Below are 25,689 nucleotides of genomic sequence, written 5' to 3' on the forward strand. Positions count from 1 at the left end.
CGACACTGGGGTGGCCGTGAGCATGCCACTGCACTCCAGCCTGGGCGACAGAGTGAGACTGACTCAAAAAAAGAAATGATTTAAATATCCTGCAATACCAGATTGATTAAATAAAGGATTGCCTATGAAATCATTTTAAATGATGTTACAGAAGTTCGTGTCATCATGGAATGATATTCGCAATTGTGGTTAAGTTGGAGAAGCAGCCAAATGCTAACCAGTATGCATGATACTGTTTTTGTTTATAGATTTCCAAAGTCAACTATTAGGATGTACCATATAGATTTGCAGATATTTGATATTTTGACCATAAAGCATATCAGTTTCATATGACTCAACCTAGTATGTATCTGAAAGGACATATAAAAAATATTAACAATGGTTGTCCATTGGATACTAGAATCTAAGTGCTTTGTATTTTTTTCTTATTTTTCTAATTGTTCTGCCATGAGCCATTTATTTCAGAATCAAAAGGTATTTTAATGGTAAACTTACATGATGCCTAAATAAAATTGGCACCACTATCTAACTTGGATCACACTATATTTTATCTTAGAACTTTTTTTGTATTACATCATAACTGAGTAATATCAGCATTTTAATAGAAATATATTATTAATCATTTTTCATCTTTCTTTGAAAGTAAAGTGCATATAACATATTTACTTTTTCTTCTCTTTGAAGAGGCTAATAGTCAGCTACGTGTACAAGAGTCTAATGACCTTTGGAGGTTATCAAGATGATTTTATGGTAGTCATTAACAATGAACATTCTAAGGATAAACCAACAGAGAAGTTACTTTTTGCCATGGCAAAACCCAAGGTGAGTGGAAGCCTTTTTGCTAACTTTTTGGTGCTAGCTTTTTTTTTTTTCCCCAAAGTAAAACATGTATTTAGCAAACACTGCATTCCAGATGGACAAACAGATGTTACTTAAAATCAAACAACCATGGGCTCAAATTCTGACTTCTCTTATCTTTCCAATCCTTGGTTTTTTTGTCTGAAAAAAATAGTATGATAGTGCCTACTTCTTTGGGCTAAGAATTAAATGAAGGAAGTTTTTAAAGTACTTAACTCAGTGTCTGGTATACGGAAGGTTTCAAATAAATGGTCATGGTGTAAGTTGTTGTTAGGTACTTTATATATGTTATCTTATTCACTTGGGGTTTTCACTTTATGGATTCATGAGAGGAAAGAGCAGGAGTGTAACATTTAAAGTAAGACAGTGATCCCTGCCATTTTTCTGTCAACATAGCCTAAGTTCACTGGGATATTGCCCACATTTCACAGCATTTTTTGTTTCTTTTTCTGTGTTGGAGTCTCACTCTGTCGCACAGGTTGGAGTGCAGTGGCATGATTGCCTTGACTTGCTGGACTCAGGCGCTCCTTCTGTATCAGCCTTTCAAGTAGCTAGAACTACAGGCGTGCACCACCACACATAACTAATTTTTTGCTTTATTGCAGGGACAAGGTCTCACCAAGTTTCCTAGGCTGGGCTCGAACTCCTGGGCTCAATCCTCTGGCCTCTACCTCCCAAAATGCTGGGATTACAGGCATGAGCCACAGTTGCTTTGACTTATAGACACTTTAACATCTATAAGTAAAGGCAATAAATAAATGGACTACATTCTAACATGTAATTCTAATTTTAGTAAAAAGAAGGATTAAATTGTTTTTCTTAAAACTGTAACTTCTTAAAATTATCAATTAAGAGACTACGTCTTCAGAATCTGAAGCTGTTTTTAAAGAATGGAAGATATCTTATTAAGTCTCTACTTGAGTGAAGACAGCCATTAAGTGCAGAAGATCAGAACACCATCAGTACTTTCGTTTAAATAAAGAGTTGATGTGATATTAACTTTGTTCATTTATATATTCGCAAGTGTGGTTTCTCAATAAGTGACAGAGGCTAATGGTGGCAGCTCATGCCTGTAATCCCAGTGCTTTGGGAGGCTGATGGGGGAGGATCCCTTGAACCCAGGAGTTCAAGGCTGCAATGAGCTATGATTGAACCACTGCACTCCAGCCAAACCAACAGAATGAGACCGTGTCTCTTAAAAAAAAAAAAAAGATAATTGATACAGTTGTGCTGCTGACCATTGTCACATTTCTAATATTGCCACTAAATTGGATTGTTTTTAAGATTCACTCTTTTTACTGGTTGAATGAAAAATTGTGTCAGTGCCTTGATGGTGCTAGACATGTAAGTATGTCAGTGTTTGATCTAGATAGAAGGGAATTTTGGGCACTTATAAATGGGGATCAGCCATGGCCAGCCCTTTACTCTATTTTGAAAGTGTTGAGAACTTCTTTAGGATTATAACAATTCTGTTTTCCTTCTTTTAGATTCTTGAAATCACTCTTTTGATCGCCAGTTACATAAACAACTTCCACCAGCAAAAGGCAGCATTTCACCACCTCTCTGCTCCAGCGCTGCTCTCGGCCCGGACCCGGGGACCCCAAGCCAGGGCGATGGGGAGCCAGCCTCTACTGTCAAGCAGCAGACCAACCAAAGGCCCCACCTTACTCTGAACGCACAAGAGCCTGAACATTCATTTACTTGTCCTCTGCACAGTGGCCGTGTCTACTCCCAAGTTCATCTGTACCTGGCAGCCTGGCATCCACACACTGGTGTTCTAGATCTGACAACGATGGGTTTACTCTCTTTTATTTGATTCTTAAATATTCACATGGATATTAACAATAAAACAAACACAAAATTTGCCAACAGGCTCATTGCTCTTGGAGTAAATGGGTTAGAATTCATCATTTTTTCCATCTCCCTCTTCCTTGTCATTAGACACATTGTGCAATACGGCTTTTCTTTTTTTTTTTTCCTTTAATTTCTGGCAGTCTTTAGAGAGGGAGATTCCAGACTCTTATTTGGTAAACCAGTTGAGTATTTGGAAAAAGTAAGTACTGTAATTAAATGTGCTTTTTAATTAGGGATCCAGTGTTTGGATGGAGTGTGTCACACAGTGTAAGACACAATTGCAGGGTGATGTGTGGAGGATGTTTCTAGAGCAAGTGCAATAAATCTCCTGGCTCTTTGAATCCTTATGTGAAAAAGCAGGGGTTCGGTAACCTGAACTGCCTATGTGGTATTACACAGTATACCTTGTCACCTTTTCAACTCCCTGGAGTGTAACATTTAAAACGAGACAGTGATCCCTGCCATTAGTTTGCTGTCAACATAGCTGAAGTTCACTGGAATATTGCCCACATTTCACTGCATTTGGTGCTGGGTCATCTTGACCTTTGTTCAACAATAATATCTTTGAAAACAAAGACAATCCTTAAAGCTTTGTCCCCTTATACAGTACTTTCTATTTAGTTTGAAAATAAGTTTCCAAAAGTATTTTTAAAAGAAAAGAGAAAGTAATTCTTTTGTCAAAGGAGGTCATGTTTTAGTTGATAGAGTCTTGAAATATATTTACTAGGTTATATAAGTGGTCAGTGCATTCCAGTTTGTGTTACAACAATGTAATTCATGTTCACAATAAAAATGAAACTGTGATAAGACATGAAAATTATATTATAAAATGTTCAATTGTAATAGTAATCATGAGTCTACTTAATTTTATTTATGTATAGAATATTTGTATTTATTTTTTGGACATATTTATCACTTTGTTCGTCATATTTTTTTTAACCAATTTGAGAAAAGTGTTAGCTGCTGAATTAATTTGTTTTTCTTCTTTGCTGCTGTCTCCCTGTGGCAATGTTCTGTTCTCATGTTAAGCCTTTTACACATGTTCTATCCCATGTTAGCATCCTTTGAAGGGACAGAGCTAAGAAATACATCGCTCAAGTACTAGTGTACTTTATTGATAATAACCCAAAGAAGATTTAAAAAAAAACTCATTAAATAGATTTCCATGAACTATTTCCCCTCTTTTGAGCCACAACTACTCTCTGAGCAAGCAAATTAGTTTTTGAGAATAAACTGTTTACCAATTTGGGATGACCTTCAGAAGCCCTTTGGGTGGGATACAGAGAGTTTTTAAGTTCCCAGAAAACCATTAATAATTAGTCAGTGATCCAGAGGCTTGGGAAAGTTGGTACTTATGTGAGAGGGCTTTATTCTTAAGCAATCTGGTAAGTCCCTACCCACAATCTTCTAATTTAAACAAGGAAGGAAGGTTTAGCTTAAACTGTAGTACCTTAGATTTGGCATTTATTTTTGATAGAGATAAAATATTTTGATGGAAAGAAATCAATTTTCTGTAACTGATGATGTGAAAATTTTATTTTCTGGGAAATTATATAGCCATTCAAAAAGTATGTTATTATGATTGGTTACAAGAGAATAATGTTACATGTTTAATTGTAATATTTGTCTCCTATCATTTTCTTCCCTTTCAATCATAATAAATGATTTACAAAACCCATTTTGAGCATTATCTTTTGAATAATCTTCAAGAAATGCCTAATGTTTTCATTGTCAAAGCTGAGGTGTAGTGCTAGTGAAAATGGTAGTTAATACCTCCTTCTCTTGCATTCATGCCTTGTCTCCAGTGTTGCTTTGTTTTATCCACATAAAAGGAAGCTGTTTTGGCAAATCATAATTTTAATACACATGTATGCATATTGACACATAATATGTAAATAGATAAGCAGATGGAAATTTTGGTTCTCCCATGATTTCATAATAATCTCCTTAGAGGAGTCTGTTTCATATGGGTGAACTGAATGGACCGTGTTCCAAATATTTATTTTTAAATGTTCTGGAGTGTGTGTGTGCGCGCTCGCGCGCGCGTGTGTATGTGTACCCTTAAAATCAAATACTACCATAGCTTGCAAATGAGTTTAATTCTCAATTTACATAAGAAGTTAGTTGCAACTTACATTTTTTTTTGAGTCAGGATTTACTCTGTTGTCCAGGCTGGAGTGCAGTGGCGTGTTCATAGATCACTACAGCCTCGAACTCCTAGGCTCAAATGATCCTCCACCTCATCCTCCTGAGTAGCTGGAACTACAGGCATGCACCTCCATACATGGCTGGTTATTTTTTTGTAGATAAAAGGTCTCATTATGTTTCCCAAGCTGGTCTCAAACTCCGGCCCCAAGTGATCCTCCAACTTCAGCCTCCCAAAATGCTGTGCCTGGTCATCGTCTTTTTTACAAAAATGTATTTAATAGTTTATGGTTTGTAAATTTTTTTCATAGGGAATAAAGTGCATGTTCTTACTTCTGTCTGCCAATAATAATAATTATAAAAACTTAGTGGTCAGTTTTCTAGAACAATATGTTTAACCCACCATTGTACCAAAGCATAATCCTGAAGAACTAACCACCATGGATAACTCTCTAGAAAAAGCCTGGAGCGTTCTTGGGATGCCAAGGACACATTTTCTCCATCCACCACCCTCCAGCTGCCATGGAATTTGACCTCCCTCAATGCTGATGGGCCCTGGGCTGACATCGGTAGGGAAGAGGCTCCAGTGGGGTGGGGATCGGGGAGGGAGGGAGAGGAAGAAGAAGTGGACGGGCAGCCTCTCGACTACCTACCTGGTCGGTACAGAAACCGCACCTGTTCTCACATTTTCCTTCATTCTCTTTTCCTTTAAAGGAGAACGGGATTGCAACAAGAGGAACTTTTTCCCCCTTTAGACACCAGATTAAGGTAAATCCACACATAGATATTTAGGAAGAAGTAAGATTTGTTCATATTTCAGTGGGACCGATACGCAGGCTCTTCTTGGGCATTGAAGTGGAAAGGTCAGCCCTACAGTGAAGGAAGAGCTGGTGGGCCTGGCAGAGACCGGGTGAGGAGATGAGATGAGCACTTGTTCCACACTGTGGTTTTCCTCGTTGAATTTAATTTAACCTAAATTGTACATAGTCGCAGTGACTGGAGGCACATGGATAATCAACATCAATCCAAAAATCTTCACTGTATGCTTTATAACTATTTTATAGTCCAGCAATAGGCAAGAAACAAAAAACTTTACTAGGGAAACATCTATTAGCAGATGAAAGGCAGGAACCCCAAGAAACTTAGAAGAGATAGAGAAACTTGGTAAAATAATTCCAGAAACAGTGCAACCATTTTAGCTTCAGCCCTAAACCTGTCACGCTTTGCTGAGCAGTTAGAAAGAAGAAGAACTGGCACTCTCGGGGTTAGGATATGGTAATTATTCTAAACCCCTTAAGCCTATCCTGTCCTGATATTTTTTTCCTTCTAGATATCTGTGTTTCTGGTAATGATGTATTCGGTCTTCAGTTTACCCTCCTCCAGCCCACCAACTGGAGTTATGAGATACTGGTGCCTGGTGATGTCAGAATACAAGACTTATGTGACTTCTGTTATCTACATCAAAGAATGCAACTCTGAACATTCTCCTAGCCCAAACTCCCTTTCAAGAGCCTTAAAAATACCTGGCTCTTGGCTGGGTGCAGTGGCTCAGTGTGTAATCCCAGTACTTTGGGAGGCCTAAGCAAGGGAATTGCTAGAGCCCGGAGATTTGAGACTAGCCTAGGCAACTTGGCGAGATCTCATCTCTAAAATAAATCACAAAAACTAGCCGGACGTGGTGGTGTGTCTGTAGTTCCAGCTACTTGGAAGGCTGAGGAGGAAGGATCGCCTGAGCCCAGCAGGTTGAGGCTACGGTGACTGTGAGCGTGTCTCTGTACTCCAGCCTGGGCGACAAAGAGTGAGACTCCAACTCAAAAAAATAAACAAAAAACAAAAAAACAAAACTCTAGCTCCCCAGCCTTCGAGGCCATGCTTACCTCTGAGCATTGGCCCCTTTCTGTCTACGGAAAGTGGATAATAAGCTTCCTTCTCCTCTGCAAAACTTTGCATTATTCCCACAGCACTGACCTTAGTTTACTCTTTCAGCAGATAACTCCAAAATGAGACACAATTGTTCACCACACAAATCGATGCAGAGCACTCTTCCTTCCAGCATTTTGCTGACATAATCTTCTAGTAAACAGTAGTAGATGGGAGGGGCATCTCTTTCTGAAGCTGCTGCTAGGTTGTATTGTGGTTTTATTAAAATCAGATGACTGTTCTTTAGCAATGGAGTGACAAGAGAAGGCCCTCACTATGTAGCTCTAATGAATTTCCAGGAGTCCCTGGGAACTGAATATTGGTTACATCAGAGGAGATGGCTTAGAAGTTATTAACTTCTTGAATTTCTGAAAAATACTATCAAATTCCAGTGAGAATTGCCTTTGATGAGAGAAAAGCTTATAGAAAGTGTGTAACCTTAGACAAGTTGAGAATTCTGATCAGTGTTTGTAATATGCACAAATCATAAGACTCCTCCCCCCCCACGTCCTCACTGTTCTACTGAAACATCTTTACATGAGGTTACCATTGACCTTCTAACTGCCAAGTCCAGCAGACCCCAGATGGTCCAACTGTCTGCTGGATGCTGTCTGTTTCAAATTCACCATGTCCCCTACACCTACTTCTCCCACTCTTTGCCCCAACAATTGGTTAATAGGATCACCAATTCATCAGTCACCCAAGAGAGCAATAATAACTTTTCTCCTTTTACCCAAATCTTCACTCTCTACTATCTAGTGACTATATATATATATATATATTGTTTTTTTGTTTGTTTGTTTTTTTTGAGTTGGAGTCTCACTCTGTTGCCCAGACTGGAGTGCAGTGGCCACTCCCAGCCACCCCAACCTCGACCTGCTGGGCTCCGGCGATCCTTCTGCTCAGTCTTCCAAGTACCTGGAACTACAGGCGCGCGCTACCATGCCCGGCTCATTTTTTGGCTTATTGTAGAGATGAGGGCTTGCCAAGTTGCCCAGGTGGGTCTCGAACCCGCAGACCCAAGCAATCCACTCACTTCAGCCTCCCAAAGCGCGGGATTACAGGCTGAGCCACCGAGCCCGGCTTCTAGTGACTATATTAGATAGAACTCTTTTGGTGGTGAATTTCAAAGTTCAAAACTAGCTTAGACCAAAATGAGAAAATTTACCACAAGGAGCCTAAAATGTCTCATCTAATCGAAGGGCAAGCTGAACAACCAAGCCATAAAAAAGGTGAGAATGCAGACGAGCCTCGGGTCCCACCAGAAGCATGAGACGTGCCAGGACTTTCTCTTCTTATCAGTGTGTGTCTGCTTAATGCTCTCTAACTACAAAATGGCTTCTTTGTGTAGCAGAAAATATGCTAATTTCTTTCAGAGGAGGAGTGACTTGCTCTTCCCAATTCTTTTTTGAAATCGCAGAGGACTGTAATTAACCGAATTTTTGTTTGCTGCTTACTTTGAACCTCCTCAACCTTACTCAACACTAGAAGAATGCTTTAAGTAAATCATGAGAAATCCGTGTGGTGAAATATTCTGCAACTATTAAAGCTATGTTTATGATGCATTTTAAAAAATTATTTTGAGGAAACATGTTAAAAATCAAGACATTAGTTCACTCTACGGTTAATTTCAACTCTAAAATAATGACTGGAATGAACATCAAAAGTGTTTAATAGTTATTACTTCTGGGATTACTTCTGCTTATTTTATCCTTTTCATTTTGTCTACCTGCCATTTTTTTCCTTCAATAAGCTTATATAACTTTGAAAACAAGGGGAAAATGTAGAAATTCTGTCACTTTCCTGGCTATTGTTAATAGTCTCCATATGGTCTTCCAGACTCCAAAAAAAAAAATCCTTTCTGCAGCTGCAAAAAATTATCGCACTGAAATTCACATCTAACCATGGCACACTCCTATTTTTAAACCTTATTTGGCTTTTCATAACCAACACAGTAAAATCCAGAATGCGAGATCTTCACAGTGGCCCAGCTACACGCTCAGTTTGTTCTTCCACCTTTGCCTCCCAGGCATTGTGATCCCACTCCAATTATTCAGTTTCCCAAATGCATCTTGCACATGCCTTTACCCTTCTGCACTGTTGCTTGTCCCATCCAGCAGCATAAAACTATCTCCTCCTCCTCAACAGCTTTGAAATTCTTGAGTCTTCTTGTGCTGATCCAATAGGAAAGCTGAAATCTTTGTATATTTTTTTACCTTAAGAACAATTTCATCTCCCTAGGAAGGTCATTTTCTTTGCCCGCGTATGAAGCCTCAGGTGGGATAAAGGAAGAAAGGGGAACTCACCTGCTCATTCATATCAAAGGAATCAACCCTGAATCACGACTACTGATTGGAGCCCAGCCAGGTAACCTTCGTTTTCCTCATTACCAGACTTCCCCCTTCAACCGCCTATTCCACTTATCCAAACAAGGACACTTTTGAAATGCTGATGTTGTGCCTAGCACATGGCAAGCACTTGGCAAAAATGTTAGCTGTCATTATTGCTATCAATGTCCAAAGGCCTTCCTAACTAGCATGCAAAAGATTCTGAAGTTCCAGAACCCAAATTGTTATATTCATTACAATCTGTCCCATATCAGTGTGTGAGCTTTACAGGCTGGTTGCACTAGCCTATAGATGTTGATTCAATGATTGATGTATAAACTTTCCCTGAAATCATTATTTCTCCAATGAATTCCATTCCCATTCCATCCCTGCCTATGTGCAACTTCAGTGTTCTCCCCATCTCCAAAATGCACCTGGATGTTGGGAGAATTTTTTTTTCCTAAAGACTTTATGTGAAGTGAACACTATTTTCTTTCATCAACTATCAACCTCATTTCCCTGTGTTTCTTTGTTCAAAGTTGTCAATCAATGCTTATCACATGGTAACAACAAACATTAAGCACTTATATAATGTCACCCACACACACAGGTTTTGTTTTACCTATGTCTATCTCATTTAAAACTCATAATATTTCCCTTCTTTACAGGATGAGAAACTAAGACTCAGAGAAATTTAGCAATTTCTCCATTGTTGCAATGTGACAACTTAGCCAGTGTGGCTGAGCTAGGACTTGAACCCAGGCCCATCTTACTCTTAAACATCACTCCATAGAAATGAAGCCAAACAGCAGAGGGTTGAAGGGAGAGTATCTCCTTCAGATATTCAGGGCATCTTGGGTTAGAGAGCCTGAATCTGCTCAGTATTTATCACAGATCAAGTACTACTATCACTGTCATGAATGTTTCACCAACCCCTTCGAGCATAATTAGTCCACTTGCTCTCACTTCCTTGGGTTGTTATGATCTTATCCTCCCCATCCCTGTATTCCTTACTCTGTGTAGCACCAAGGCCTTGCATATAATCATAACTCAATGCTTATATAGAGCTCTTTATAGAGCTCACTCCTGGAGCTCTATAAAGAGACCACAAAGTTCAAACAAAAATAATCTATGTTCATAAAGTACATTAAGTACGTAAGAAAGGCACTTGCTTCATTACCTTATTAATTTTTTTTTCTTTCTTTTTTTTTTTTTGAGTTGGAGTCTCACTCTGTCACCCAGACTGGAGTGCAGTGGCAGCTCTCGGCCACTGCAACCTCGACCTGGTGGGCTTCAGCCTTCCAAGTAGCTGGAACTACAGGCACACGCTACAACGCCTGGCTAATTTTTTGATTTATTGTTGAGATGAGGGCTCGCCAAGTTGCCCAGGCGGGTCTCGAACCCGCGGGCTCAGGCAATCCACTCACCTCAGCTTCCCAAAGTGCTGGGATTACAGGCTGAGCCACCGAGCCCAGCTTACTTTATTAATTAATGCATAATGTGCTTTCGCATTAAACTTGAGAAAACTAAACACTCAGAAGGTTGAAAACATTAAAATCACACACCAGGTCAGGCACAGTGGCTCATATCTGCAATCCCCAAACTTTGGGAGGCCGAACCAGGAGGATTGCTTGAGTCCAGGAGTTTGAGACAAGCCTGGGCAACATAGCAAGATTTTGTTTCTACAAAAAAGTCAAAAAATTAACCGGGTGTGATGGCACGTGTCTGCGGTCCTGGCTACTCAGGGTGATGTGGCAGAAGGATGGCCTGAGCCCAGGAGGCCAAAACTACAGAGAGCTGTGATGGTGCCCCTGCACTCCAGCCTGGGTAACAGAGACTCTAACTCACATGTCTAAAATCACAGGTCTTATTTTTAGTTTTAAAGTCCGCATGGTCTTTGTTTCTAGTAAATTACTAGAAAATAGCTCAAGAGATCATTTCACCCTGTATTCCTAAATCCTGGCTATTTGGGAGAGAAACATAAAAGATGAGAGGCAGCAGAGACTCCTGGCATATCGTTGGCGCTCAGTAAACAATCTATTTTTAAAAAAATAAAAGAACACTTCCAGTCCAGAAACAATAGCTTTTAGGTCCCAGGTCTGTCACCTCGTCTGTCGTCGCTTTGGCATCCTAGAGGTGGACGCTGACAGAGTACAAAGGGAAGGCTGAGAACTACATTTCCCATGATGCCCTCTTCCGCACGCAACCGCGGCCTCGACGTCGCTCCCATGGCAACCCCGGAGTCTGCACGCACCCCCCCCCCCCCGCCCCACCCCACCCCCGCCATCACCAAGCTCTCCTCCCGCCTGGTGGTTCCAGGGCCCTACGCCGAGCCCGCGACGTACGGGGCGGCCCAGCCACGATGCCCAGGTATCCCCTGAATCCTGCCTGCTCCCGGCCTGCGGTCCCCTCTCCCCTCCACCCCCTCTTTTTCCACCGCAGGCTGGAAGGGCAGAAGAGAGAGAGGCCGCTGAGGGCATCCTGGGGAGAGGGAGGCTGCGCAGGACCTGCTCGTGGAAGGCCGTGGGTGCAGCCTGCTGGTAACCCAGGTCTGGAGGGTGGGGGGACCCATAGGAACTACCCCTGAGCATGAGGATCCCGCTGCAAACAGGTGACAGAGTTCCCTGGGTAGAAAAGTAAGAGATTTGGAAAGATCAGCAACTCCACCCATTCACTGACTCAATACAAGTTTCTTGCGGGCCAGGGACTGTCCCAGGAGCCGGGGATCCGGCGGTGGACGAGACCACAAAGCCTCCCCAGCGGCCTCCCCTCCCGGCGCGGGGGTTCAGAGCAGTAAATGAGGGGAAACTTGGAAGGCACTGTGGAAAGTGTAACATCACGGTTAAGGGGGAAGCGGGGGGAGGCTTGTGAAATACATGTCCGCTCTCCAGTTCTGTGATGCTCGTGTTTACTTACCTGCTCTCCAGATATTCCTAAGCCTTCCCTGAACCATCTCTAAGCACGTCGGGGGACGGGGCGGGGAGTGCAGCACAGAGCAGGATACGCCTTTGTCTCACCTAAGGGATCCACGGTGTGATCTCCTTTGAGTTTATGAACCTTAGTGTGAAAAATTGTCCGCTTTCTGTTACGGTGTAATTGGTGGTTACAGTTGTGAAGCTGTGATTGTGGTTACAGATTCCCACAGGTGGCATGCCTGATTACAGCCCCTCCTTCTCGCCTCTCTGCTGGGGTACTTGGAAAGCAGATAATCAGGTTCTGAAAGAATGTTGTGTAAAATGGAATGCAAACAGGCCTGAACTGAGTTCTGGAGGCTCACCTGTGAAAGAAATGAGTGAATTTTTGTGCAAATATTTAGAGACTCCTGTTTTGGCCTTTTCTTTATTCCTGGTTCTTGAATAGTAATAATTACGAACTCGCAATCATTGTTGTAATTTTATAGGCCCTGCCCTAAACTAAATACACATTTTAACAATTATAACAAGCTATTAAGCTGATATTCTTTTTTAGTAGCATTTTAGAGATGAAGAAACAGAGTTGAGCCCGGGGAATGGCACAGAGGCTTGCATATATTAATTAAAGATGTGTTTAATTAATAAAGGAATGAAGGACCTAGAGAGGTTAGGTAGTTTGCCCAAGCTCACACACATAGAAAGTAGCAGATTCAGGATAGGACCCATAAGGTCTTGCCCGTGTTTTCTCAGTTCAATACTTAGTTCAGTAAATTCATTTGGGATTTAATTTTTTTTAAGTGTAATCTTATTTGTATAAAATTATATGTGTGTGCAAAGAGATGAATGAAAGAATAGTTTCAAAAGGTTTGTAATTTCAGGTGGTTTTTTCCCCCACTTCCTTATACTTTTATATTTTTAAAAATATTTTTGAGCCAAAAACATAACTTAAAAAACAAAGAGAAACATTTTAGGGAGAAAAGTTTATTTGGTACACGAGTTTTGCATATTTCCTGTCTTCCTAGGTAATTTAAGTGTTGGTGATTTTCAAGTTGTACATTTCAAATCAATGTATTTTCATGTGTTTGAAAAGCTAACACATACAACTGGGTACCTTACTTGGAAGCCCCAAAATAACACAAAATCAAATTCTGATGATAAAAGCTCTGCTTATCAGTTTCAGTTTTCTTCAAAGACCTAGTTCTAAGCAAAACAAACAAACAAACAAAAAAACCCCACAGTGACTAGTCCTTAGATGTTTTACCAGGTTATTGTTCCCCAGAAAACAGTGAAATAAAATTTTTCTGAGCTTGAATAAATATTCAAAAGGATTCTTTTTGTTTCTCTGAATTTTGTTTTTCTGCCTCTCATTTAGTGAAACTCTCTGGGAAATTGCAAAAACTGAAGTGGAGAAAAGAGGGAGTAATGAAAGTGAAGGTGATGGACTTGAAATTGGAGAAAAATCTGTTTTCTTCATTGGCAGTAAAAATGGGGTAATCCTTTCTCTTTCTTTTTTTAAGTTTTAATACTTTGATAAACATTTAGATACTTTAACCAGATGACCAACCTGGTTTAGTGTGAATTAGAAAGTACTTATTATTGATTAAGGAAAAATTATAATAATAAAGAAACATTTTGAAAACATATTTTAACTATATTTTAAATTTCATATTGGAAATATTCAGGTCTACCTCAATTGAGTATAAAAGCTAGGATCCGTTTAAATATGTAAGTCAACATTTAAATCAGTAAGTCAGTATCTTAACAATTTCATATTTTTTTGGATTCAGTTACTTTGCTTTTAGGAATCTCATTAAAGGATTAATCGAATTTTGATGATGTTTGTCAACGGGTTATTCGTTGTTTTGAAAAATGTGGGGAAAATATGGCTACAGTTCCACTGGGCCACTGATGGGTAAAAAGAGACCCCTGCCCACTCATGGTAAGCTTCTGTTTTATTTAGCCAAGCATACAAAAGGGTTTTGGAAGTGGCCACACAGAACAGGAACAGATGTGTCATATCTTCATGTGGTTTTGCTTGGCCCACAAAGTTCCTGCCAGGGAGGCAGAACTGCTGGTGACACTATCTCAAAAAGGTCAAGGCTTACCAGATGTAAGATGCTGAAATTCACGTAGCATCATTGCTCATTTCTGCTTGGGGTTCATATTACTATTCAGTTTCTGTCCTTCATGCTTTGACCTAAAGGTTTGACTGATAGGACATGGACATTCTGCATCAGCAAGGCAGCATGTTCTCTGAGCAGTGTCAGTGCCCAGGCATCCTGAGCACCCCCTTGTGCCTCCGGCCATGTCCCAGGAGATCCTCTCTGCAGAACAGGACATCTACTATTGGACCGATGTATCATATACAACATTAAGATTTCATTTAGGCCGGGTGCGATGGTTTAGCCTGTAATCCCAGCACTTTGGGAGGCCTAGGTGAGAGCTCAGGGGTTCGAGACCAGCCTGGGCAACTTGGTGAGACCTCGTCTCTACAATAAGTCACAAAAACTAGCTGGGCATGGTGGTGTGCGTCTGTAGTTCCAGCTACTTGGAAGGCTGAGGCAGGAGGATCACCTAAGCCCAGCAGGTCGAGGCTGTGGTGGCCGTGAGCATGCCACTGCACTCCAGCCTGGGCAACAAGGGTGAGACTCCAACTCAAAAAAAAAAAATTTCATTTATTGGGGAAAATAGCCACACACAACCATAAAAAAGTTGTTTGTGATAAAGAAGATAATATAATGTGAGTTGAAAAAGCAGGATACAAATTTTATATTACAATATAGGATCTCAACTATATAATATGTAAAGATAAAATTTAAAATATGGATAGCAAAATTTTAATTGCTGTATTATTTTGTTTCTAATTTCTGCATTTTCCAAAGTTTTATATTGGCCCACATTTTAAAATCCAAGCTTAATTTTTTTTTTTTTTTTTTTTGAGTAGGAGTCTCACTTTGTCACCCATGTTGGAGTGCAGTGGCATGCTCATGGCCACTGCAGCCTCAACCTGGTGGGCTTAGGCAATCCTTCCACCTCAGCATTCCAAGTAGCTGGAGCCACAAGTGCACACCACCATGCCTGGCTAATTTTTTGATTTGTTGTAGAGACGAGGTCTCACCAAGTTGCCCAGGCTGATCTCGAACCCTTGGGCTCAGGCAGTCCTCTCACCTTTTCCTCTCAAAGTTCTGGGATTACAGATGTGAGCCACTGTGCCCAGCTCAAACTCAATTCTTTAAAATAAAATTATCATAGGGATTATTTATATTTTTAAATTTTAACCCCACTATAGTATATAAGCATGCCATTTCATGAGTTTACTATTATGAGGAGAGTGATTTTCCTATTGGGTATAGTACTTTAACAGTATCTTACATTTTATCTTACTGCCATATAGATACATACGTGGATTTAAATAAATTAGTGAATAACCAGTACTAGTCTTATGGTACAAATACATTTCTATTACAAAAAACATTCCATGTAACAATTAATATTCAGAATGGCTTATACTCATGGTACTCATTACTGATTCCAGCATACAGCTCACGTGCAAAATACCCCTACTGGCATCCTCAACTGTGACAGTGATTCTTGACTTCTTTTTGTTGTGACAGCCTGTTCGTTTTGTCTTGTTTTGTTCTATTTTTTATTTGTGAAACCACCCCTTCTTCTTGATAGCGATATGTGACATATACAAGCTGTTTTTTGCTTTCCCTGATATAAATTAAAACTTATTTTGCTTTTGAGGAGTTGGGAACTCCCTTAAGATACCTAAAAACTTTTGAAGGTATTGTTCTTTAGAACATATCTGATTCTGCTTTATGGAGAACATTCATTTATTTTGAAAGATGAAGAGAAGCAATTAATGCTTCTGTTGTTAACTAATAGTAATCACCAAAGAAACCTACTGCCTTGCTTCTTCCTCTCTCTCCTTCCAACCATCTATTCATTATTCAGTGGACATTTATTGAACATCTTTTATGTGCTGGGCATCCTGCCAGACACTGTGGAAACAGGAATGAAAGACACATTCTATTCTGTGAGAGAACTCATGTACTAAGACTTGTACACCAACTATGACAATACCATAAGACAAATGCTATGGTGGAAAACAGGAAGGACACTGAACACAGCCCAAGAAGTTGGGAGACTGAAAAAGTCTCCTTAAAAGGGAATAAATGAGGCCAGGCGTAGTGGCTCAAGCCTTTTATCCCAGCACTTTGGGAGGCCGAAGCGAGAGGATTGCCTGAGCCCACAGGTTCGAGACCAACCTGGGCAACATGGTGAGACCTTGTTTTTACAATAAATCAAAAATTATCCGGGCATGGTCTCGTGTGTCTGTAGTTCTGGCTACTTGGAAGGCTGAGGCGGAAGGATCACCAGAGTGTAGCAGGTTGATGCTGGGGTGGCTGTGAGCTTGCCACTGCACTCCAACCTGGGCAACAGAGTGAGACTCCAACTTAAACAAAAAAAAAAGAATGAATGGGCAAGCATGGTAGTTCATGCTTGTAATCCCAACATTTTAGGAGGCTGAGACTGAGGATCACTTGAGGCCCAGAAGTTCGAGACCAGCCTGAACAACATAGCAAGACCCTTGTCTCTACAAAAAATTAGCTAGGGGTGGTGGCATGTGCCTGTAGTCCCAGCTACTTGGGAGGCTGAGGCGGGAAGATTGCCTGAGCCCAGGCGGTCGAGGCTGTCGTGAGCTGTGATCATGCCACTGCACTCCAGCCTGGGCAACAGAGTAAGACTCCAACTCAAAAAAAAAAGAGGGTAAATGACTAAGGCTTCAAAGGTAAGAAGCAGGGGAAAAAGGAGTAACTCAGGTAAAGAGGGTCCAGTGAATATTTTAAGGAAGGGATCAAGAAAAATGTATGAAACAGCTATTGCTACCAATGGGAGAGAGAGATTAATGTGACACTCCTCTGCCCCGAATGTATAATTTTTTCTCCACTATCACTCGTGGGCATGGCATGAAGAGGAAGGTAATTACCTGGGGTTGGCTTTTGCTGGATGGTTCAATGCAAAGTGAGGAATCCTAGGGAATGGGAGATACTTGCAGGAGATGATTGTAATGATAAACTATGGACTCTCAGATGGAAAAGAAGAGAAGCAAGGGTGAAAGGAGGCTGAGGGACAATGTTGGAGGCTCAGTATATTTCTGAGATCTCTCCCCAAGGCCAACAAGCTGTTTCTGTGGGGATTCCTGAAGAAGTGGCTAGAGAGTGTGTTGTTGCACGTGTGATTTTGAAAGCGGTGCCATTTCCAGTGGTAAAATGATTCACCAAGTAACCTAGGAAGTGACAACGTGGCAGAAGTGGAGTGAAGCAAAGCCTCTGTAAGGAGGCAAGTGTGCTGAGAGGTCAGGATGTCGGTGGTCTGCCAGGCCTTAGTGGTTGTGAAATTAACAAGACAAATGACCATGGCCAAGAGGGGAAGGGAAACTGAGCCCGAAGAGATGGTATTGACTATGGTGGTAGACTGGTTCAAGCCGCTGAAGTTCTTGCAGGAGGAGGGAGATAGAGTAGTATAGAGTAGTTGTTGCAGGTGGCCCTGGGGTGCAAGGAGGACCCCGACAAACATAGGGTGGTGGGAGTCAATAGCCTTGTTTGCCAGGGCTGCAGAAGTGGTTCAGGGACAGACAATTTCTGTTAAGGCCAGCAGGTGGAGGGAATGTTCTGAAAAGGTAAGATCTTGAGGATTTGCCAGTCATGGTACTGCAGTTGTAGAGTGGAAAGATTTTAGAGGGAGAGAGGATGGGAGGGGATTCTTGGAGGATTATGGAGTTCCAAGTTCCAGGGAGAGCGGGTCAGAGAAGACTGACATTTAGTATGACTGAGGTAATGGGAGGGAGGTGGGATTCATTTTGATGGTCTCTCCGTGAACGTGTCCTGGGTCAGTGTTTCTAGAATTAGGAAACCCACAAGACTGTGGATGCATTCTCAGGGGGCCACAGTTTACTAGTGAATTTTTAAAATTTGGATTATCAGTTTGATGATGATCTAAAACTGATTTCAGTTCCTAGATTAGTTTCTATTCATTTGGAATTATTACCACATAGTACCGTACACTTATATGAAATTATGATAATAAAAATGATATAAATCAATACAAGTGTACCATGAAAATTTGAAGAAATTTGCTGGATATTATCTAAAATTCTTTCCAATTCTAAAATGCAGTAATTCTGATTCTATACCTTCTTGTACATAGAGTACCTTACTTTTTAGGTAATGTATTCCTCATTTATGTAAAACTTTTGTAATATACTACATCTGACACAAGTGCAGTGTAGGAAAATTAGAAAATCCTGATCTTCTTTTAAAAATAACCTGCAAATCCATCAGCAAGAAACCATTACTGTTAACGTAGTGATGCCCCTCTGTATTTATTTGTTTGTGTGCTTGTTTCCCTCTATGTATGTCTGTATGTGTATGTACCAAGGAAGCAGGAAAATACAATTTTTTTTTTTTTTTTGAGTTGGAGTCTCACTCTGTCACCCAGACTGGAGTGCAGTGGCCGCTCCCGGCCCCCGCAGCCTCGACCTGCCGGGCTCCGGCGATCCTTCCGCCTCAGCCTTCCGAGGAGCCGGAATTCCAGGCGTGTGCTACCATGCCCGGCTGATTTTTTGATTTATTGTAGAGATGAGGTCTCGCTGCCCAGGTGGGTCTTGAACCCTCGGGCTCAGGCAATCCACTCACCTAAGCCTCCCAAAGGCACGGGATTACAGGCTGAGCCACCGAACCTGGATAAAAATACATTTTTAATTGAAAACAGAATCATGCTAATCTGTTAACATTATGAATGTCTTACCATAACAGTAAGTATATTTCTACATTAATATAGAATATATTACATTACTAATAGCTGTATATGATTCCATTATATGGACTACCATAATTAATTTAATCAGTTCACTATTTAGGGACATTTAGGTTATTTTTTCAGTCTGATACAACAAACTGAGTATCAGTTTTTCGGTTTAATATAACACCAGCCAATAAACACCCTTCAGTAATATACAATTTTTATATCATTTCAGTTTTTTCTTTATATTGCTTAAATTGAAAATTCTTTCAATTTGATTATATTACATCTGGACTAATTTATCATCTTTTTTGGTAAAAACGATAGGATTTTTTAAGTTAGAAAAAACAAACTCACATATAGTAGAAAGTTCTGTATTTTTGGCAATCCAGAGTTTTCCAGATGATTTTCCTTAGAGCCCGAAGGTTTCTTCCAGTGGAATTCTCCCTGTTGTCCCTCTTTTCTGTTTTCTTGTAAGGGGTCCTTTGTTTACCAAAAAAATAAAGATTTTACTATTAAAACAAAACAAAACAAAACAAAACACTGAGCTAGTCCTTGGCTAAGATGTGAGATTAAGTTTCATGGTTAGTGGCAGGGATGGGACCAGAACCTGTATTTCCTGACTCCTAAAAAAGAAACATGGAAGAAGCCGGGCTCGGTGGCTCAGCCTGTAATCCCGCGCCTTTGGGAGGCTGAGGTGAGTGGATTGCCTGAGCCCACAGGTTCGAGACCTGCCTGGGCAGCGAGACCTCATCTCTACAATAAATCAAAAAAATTAGCCGGGCGTGGTAGCACACACCTGTAATTCCAGCTGCTTCAAAGGCTGAGGTGGAAGGATCGCCGGAGCCCAGCAGGTCGAGGCTGTGGTGGCCGGGAGCCGCCACTGTACTCCAGTCTGGGCGACAGAGTGAGACTCCAACTCAAAAATAAAAAAAGAAACATGGAGTAAGTACATCATCTAGAATGAAAACAAAGTATTCTCATCCAGTATTTGAATTGCTTACTTGGAACATATTTGCAACATGTCCTTTATTTGTATGTTATCCTTTTCCTTTATTTCCACTTCAACAATTGGAATTAAAACATTTCAGAAGACACTAATCATCAGCTTAACCAGTAATTAGTGTTGATGAGAAGAGAAAAAATTTAAGACAGCTGCCAAGTTGACCACTTAAGTGAGGTATGATTTGCTAGTATTTGTCATCTGTGGGACTTATAATTATAATAATAGCAGTGTAGTTACACTGTGATGGAAAGTTGACAGTTAACTTTTTCCACTTATCAAACTTTAGAACAATTCTGAAAGTTTCTGGTTGTTCGTTTCCAGGTAATTTATCATTCAAGGGATTAAAAAGCTATTTTGGGCCACAATTATGAACAATAATAAAATTTTACATATGCATGACATTAACACAGTATTCTTTCTTTTTAAATTAACAGGGAAAGACTACTATTATTCTAAGGTGTCTTGACAGGTAAGTGTTATGTTAACCTTTGGACTACATTTATGCTATTCCTAGTTGTATAGGGCAAGTTAGGTTCTAAAAGACACATGGATGGAAAATGATTTTGAGACCTGAACAAATATTTAATTCTCAGTGAATCTAAAATTAACAAGCCAGAAAATTACACAGAATTAATACAGGACTTTTCTATTTGAGAGAGAAATGTTACCAGAATTACCAGCCTACAATAGTATTTACTTTCTTTTTAGCTATGTTATGCTGGTATTTAAATTATTTTTATTCTCCATAATTCAGTGATTATTTAAACATTCATTATAATAGTTAAGTTTCTCAGGAGTACATTTTTAAAGTACAATGTTGGTTCCTTAAACTGTACATGTTACCATTTGTTTTATATACTTTCTAACCTCCTGTATTGTGGAAGCAGGCCATCAGGTAAAGATTTAGGATTATGATTGGTAGATGTTACAGGAAGTTGATCAGGAAAGTCTTTAATCAATTTTCAAAGATAATTTTCCGCACCTTTCATTCTAATGCATATTTCTTATAACTTCTTCAAAATCATCAAAAGAGATGGAATTTCATTCTAAGATAGCATTAAAGAAACATCACTTATTTGAAAAATACTATTGAAGAATACAAATAGTGGAAACCCTGCAACAACTACAGCCTTGCCTCTCTCTCTCCTTTTCCACCTGGAGCCATAATGCCTCAGTACCAGACCTGGGAAGAGTTCAGCCGCACGGCCAAGAAGCTCTATCTCACCAACCCTATGAAGGCACGGATGGTTCTCCGATATAGGCATTCTGATGGGAGTTTGTGGATTAAAGTAACAGATGATGCAGTTTGTTTGGTGTGTAAAACAGACTGAGCTCAAGATATAAAGAAGATCGAGAAATTCCACAGTCAACTAATGTGACATGGTAGCCAAGGAAGCCAGCAATGTCACTGTGGAAACAGAGTGAATAGTTTGAAATGAAGACTCTGTTGTGTTCTTCGGAAATAAATATGTTTTGAATTAGAGAGTGTTGGGACAGAAAATGCTTTATCTAACTTAGTGGGCTATTCAAAAGCCTAGAGATAATTTTTTGTACTTTCTTTTTACCGTTTACTTTGTAGAGCTAGGAATGTAAAGACTTTCTAACTGAAAGCTTTTATTTATTTTTGAAAATCGAACAAGAAATGTACCTATCTTGGAAACTTTTTGCAAATTATTTGATGTTGGGTAAAATATATAACTATTTTTGTATCAGTAATTTGAAAATAAACGAAAAGCCAGTTCTTCCTTAAATTTAGTTCATTTGCCCTTTAAAAGAAAATTAAACGTAACCATTTTGTTGGAGTGAGTATTTCTTCTGAAGCATAAAATTTGTGCTGTTGATGACCAAAAAAATATAAAATATGGTAAATGGAATTAATTTTGTACCATATTATGCATAGTTATACATACTCTGCATCTGATTATGTAAAGTAGTATAGTCTGAGTTATATCTAAAAAGTAATTGTGAATAACAAGTATGCTTTACCATAAACTTTTCAGATTTAAACTATCTTTTAATGTAAGGGATTTGTGGTATCATCAGCCTGTTGAGCAATGACTTTGAATCTGGTTTTCATGAAACAGAAACAGCAGCAGTTATTTGAGTGCATGAATAAAAGCTGATCACTATAATAAGCTGAAACCACCATATTACAGAACTATTTACTGCATATTTCCCATCTGTAGTTTCTCAGAAGGGCTAAGGACTATTAAAACTGTCAGATCTTTGCATACATCCCTGCCCGTTTTTTCTCTTTACTTAACCAGGGTGTTAGGCATGATATCACAACTGTTGTTTTCCAGTAAACCAGAAATATGGTGTTATTTGATATTTATCTTACATTTGTGTCCTGAATTTTACCACCTATATGTAATGTTCATATGTTGATTCCTAAAGAGTGAAAGGAAGGCACTACGTTAAAATATTTTTTGTAGAAATGTGTCATGTTGAGTGACATGTTAGCATGGTAAAGTCTATTAACCATATGAATTTTGGCACGTTTCAGGGAGGTCAGTAAATAAAATATAATATAAAGATTAAAAGAACACAAATAATAGAATCCTGGTTTTGTGTAATTCCTTTCACCAACAAAATAGTTTCTTAGAACACCTATCCACGATGACACCTGTTTCATCTTTCCATCTCCAGGAATCATGGTTCTCCGTAGGCCAAACTTAGATGTTCCCTGTTATAAACAAATCATCCAATACAACATCCACTTAGGATGAAATACCACATTGAATTGAAAATTATTTATTTATTTAATTAATTTATTTTTTTTGAGTTGGAGTCTCACTCTGTCGCCCTGACTGGAGTGCAGTGGCCGATTCCGGCCACCACAGCCTCGACCTGCTGTGCTCCGGTGATCCTTCTGCCTCCGCCTTCCGAGTAGCTGGAATTACAGGCGTGCGCTACCAAGCCTGGCTGATTTTTTATTTATTGTAGAGATGAGGTCTCGGCAAGTTGCCGAGGCGGGTCTCGAACCCGCGGGCTCAGATAATCCACTCACCTCAGCCTCCCAAAGATGCGGGATTTCAGGCTTAGCCACCGAGCCTGGCGAAAATTATTTATTTCAATTCCTTTGTAGTCTACTCAAAAAAAGGACAGTTTTTCAAATTGTAGGGTAAATATCAGATCTTACAAATTTTGTCTTAAAAGCAGCATTTTGCTTGATAAAAGAAAATTTCTGTCTTTCTGGAAATATAACCAAACATCATTCTAGGTTTGTGTCAGAAAGATATATGCAGGGGTACTATTCAAAATATTTAATAAATGTAAAACATAAAATCATAAATGTAAAAATTTTTTCTTTTTGTTTTTCAACTTAAAAATAGATATATACCAATATCATTCATCCTGAAAAAGAAAGGCAATTCTGTCACACATTACAACATGGATGAGTTTTGAGAGTATTACACTAAGTGAAATATGCCAGACACACAAAAAAGCAAATACTGTAGGATTCCAGTTATATGAGGTATCTAGAATAATCAGACTAATAGAAACAAAAAGTAGAATTGCGGTTATCAGGGACCAGTGGGAGGGAAAAATAAGGAGTTGCATATGCCATAAAACTGCTAAACTGCCATGTAAATAATTCACCAAATTATTTTAATATTTTTCTAACTATTTGTTGATTTTAGGGACTTGTTGATGGTTGTTTACAACTCTCACTAGCTATCTGATGCCCATATTTGAGCTGTGACTTAAGACAGAGAACTGCATTAAAGTCTTGCACTGATGTCCCTACTAAATTCACAGTCTAGTGAAGTCCCAGCTCCTCACCTCAAGGCTGAGCACACACCTGATGCCAGTGCTTCCCACGTGGCCCGGATGTGGAGAGCTGTGGCCCAACATGGCCGTCAATACTGCCAGCCCCACCGCCTTCTCCACTCACCGCCACAGTGCTTTTAGGGGCTACCGCATCATGCAGGTGTCATTGTTCACCTCTGCCACTAAAATCCGCTAAGATGGTTTTTTGAAGTCAGAGAGATATGTACTATATATTTAATTATTTTAATATATATTAATTAATATATATTTAATTATTTTACCTCAATCAATGTGGTTGCACAAGGTAACTTCTCTACTAATAGATTAAAGTGTTTAAGAGGAAGCAAAAATGAATCAAGTAAGATGATAGCATAAGAAACTAATACCACCCACAATGGTAATATTTTCTACCTTTATTGTACAGAGATGAGCCACCAAAACCAACCTTAGCTTTGGAATATACATACGGAAGAAGAGCAAAAGGGCATAACACAGTGAGTGTCTCTTAAGGTGGTATTGCCATGTTCATAGATGGGGAAATAATGATGCTGACTGTTGTACATTTTTCATCTGACAGCAATCAGTAGACATCCAGTTGCACCCTCCATAGCTGTGTACTGTTAAACCTCAAATGCAGTTCAGCAGATACGAAGCCAACCTAAACTGTGAAAATATTTTAGCCTTCTCCTTTGTTATATTTTAAAATGCTGGAGTAAGATTGCTTTTTAACTTTATTGTACAGTTCTTGAGAATAATATTGTGAGCTACTTTCTGTCTCTTAAAAAGTCTGCTAAAAATGTGGGCTTGCCTTTGGAACATTTATGAAAAATACTGTTTAAGATGGCATTAATGGGAAAGGTAAGGCCTCCAAGGGACCTGTTGCTAAAAGTTTTGTTCTGAATATTTATCTTTTGTATTGCTAAAAAAAAAAAAAAAAATCTAAAAATATATCTTGAGGGTGGGGGGTGGGGAGCTGGAATTGACAGTAGTCGATATCCACCTGGGGAAGAGGGTGGGGCACACTTCATCAATAAGGGTACCTGCACAATGAACATTTGTACCTGCACAATGCACATTTGTATACCTAACCCTGAATTGTACCCCAAAATTTCAAAATAAAAATTAAAGGAGAAAAATATATATATCTTGAAGTTTATAATACTATTTAAGACCATATACTCTACTTGTTTATTTTTGCTTGTTTTGGTGTTTCTTCAGAGGAAGGTTGTTTTAGTGTTTCTTCAGAGGAAGACTGTAAACTACAGGTTGGAGTGTGTGTTAGGGAGGAAAAATTCCTAAATAGAATCTTTTTTGGCATTCTCACATGAAAATAGATCATTTCTCAAATAAAGTTAAGTCTGTTAACAAGCTATCTAGAACACAGCATTCCACTAACATCCATAACAAAGGCAAATTTTTATATACTGTTCTGGTCCAAATGTTTGCTCATTAGACAATGTATAAAGAGTTAAAACTACCTTTTGTTGCTTCCTGGGTTTACCAACAAAGGTAGGTTATTAAAACTGTGAAATTAAAAGGGAAAACAATTCCTATATTGAGATACAGGAGAACTTCATTTTTGTGACTCACATAAATTTCAGCTTGAGTAATAAGCCTAGAAATGTAATTATGCTTTTCATCAGAAACTTTGAGACAGCTTTCATAAGTTTAACTTTTGAGAAAAGTTTAAAAACTTCCCTTTGTCAAATTGTGAATTGAGGGAGACTTTCCAATGAAAACTTATTTTTCCCATAAACATTAATGATTCAAATATCAACAGCAAAACAAGTATAGTGATTACAAGATGAGAATGTGTCAAAATGTAAAATATACATGTATATAGTATATACAAAATTGCATATATTAATCTAAAATTTGCTTTAATGTCTGTCTCTTCCAGGCTCATAGTACCAGAGACATTAAAACCCATGTGATTCTTTTTCACTTATTTCTTCCTCTAAACTTTGTACTGTCAAGTGGGGCTTTGCCATACTCATTCTGGAATCACCATGTCTTTCTCAGATTTCATTGCCTAAGAGTTCTAAATGGAAGTACTTTGTCAGCGCCTCACACAATTTTGGTGGCC

The 25,689-nt window shown here is 39.3% G+C and overlaps 2 protein-coding genes and 1 pseudogene across 3 annotated transcripts in view; all 3 read left to right on the plus strand.

Annotated features, from left to right (window-relative positions):
• The window catches only part of PLEKHH2 (pleckstrin homology, MyTH4 and FERM domain containing H2), a gene marked incomplete at its 5' end in the record, with an annotated part of 53,347 nt that extends 50,628 nt beyond the window's left edge, over positions 1-2,719 (plus strand). Inside the window, 2 exons of the mRNA XM_008058111.2 lie at positions 685-822; positions 2,346-2,719. Of these exons, the coding sequence (XP_008056302.1) occupies positions 685-822; positions 2,346-2,531 (324 nt within the window). The remainder of the gene's footprint in view (positions 1-684; positions 823-2,345) is intronic.
• An 8,680-nt stretch (positions 2,720-11,399) lies between these two features.
• Positions 11,400-25,689, plus strand: part of DYNC2LI1 (dynein cytoplasmic 2 light intermediate chain 1) — a 35,076-nt gene continuing 20,786 nt past the window's right edge. For both annotated transcript variants that reach the window (XM_008058107.1, XM_008058106.1), the window contains exons 1-4: positions 11,400-11,474; positions 13,389-13,506; positions 20,264-20,298; positions 24,028-24,097. In XM_008058107.1, the coding sequence (XP_008056298.1) occupies positions 11,467-11,474; positions 13,389-13,506; positions 20,264-20,298; positions 24,028-24,097 (231 nt within the window). In that variant the 5' untranslated portion in view covers positions 11,400-11,466. The remainder of the gene's footprint in view (positions 11,475-13,388; positions 13,507-20,263; positions 20,299-24,027; positions 24,098-25,689) is intronic.
• LOC110595645 lies at positions 13,462-22,389 on the plus strand (annotated as a pseudogene).

The sequence above is a fragment of the Carlito syrichta genome, unplaced genomic scaffold (genome assembly GCF_000164805.1).
Source record: "Carlito syrichta isolate Samal-C Ts95f unplaced genomic scaffold, Tarsius_syrichta-2.0.1 Scaffold303213, whole genome shotgun sequence".
Taxonomy (NCBI): domain Eukaryota; kingdom Metazoa; phylum Chordata; class Mammalia; order Primates; family Tarsiidae; genus Carlito; species Carlito syrichta.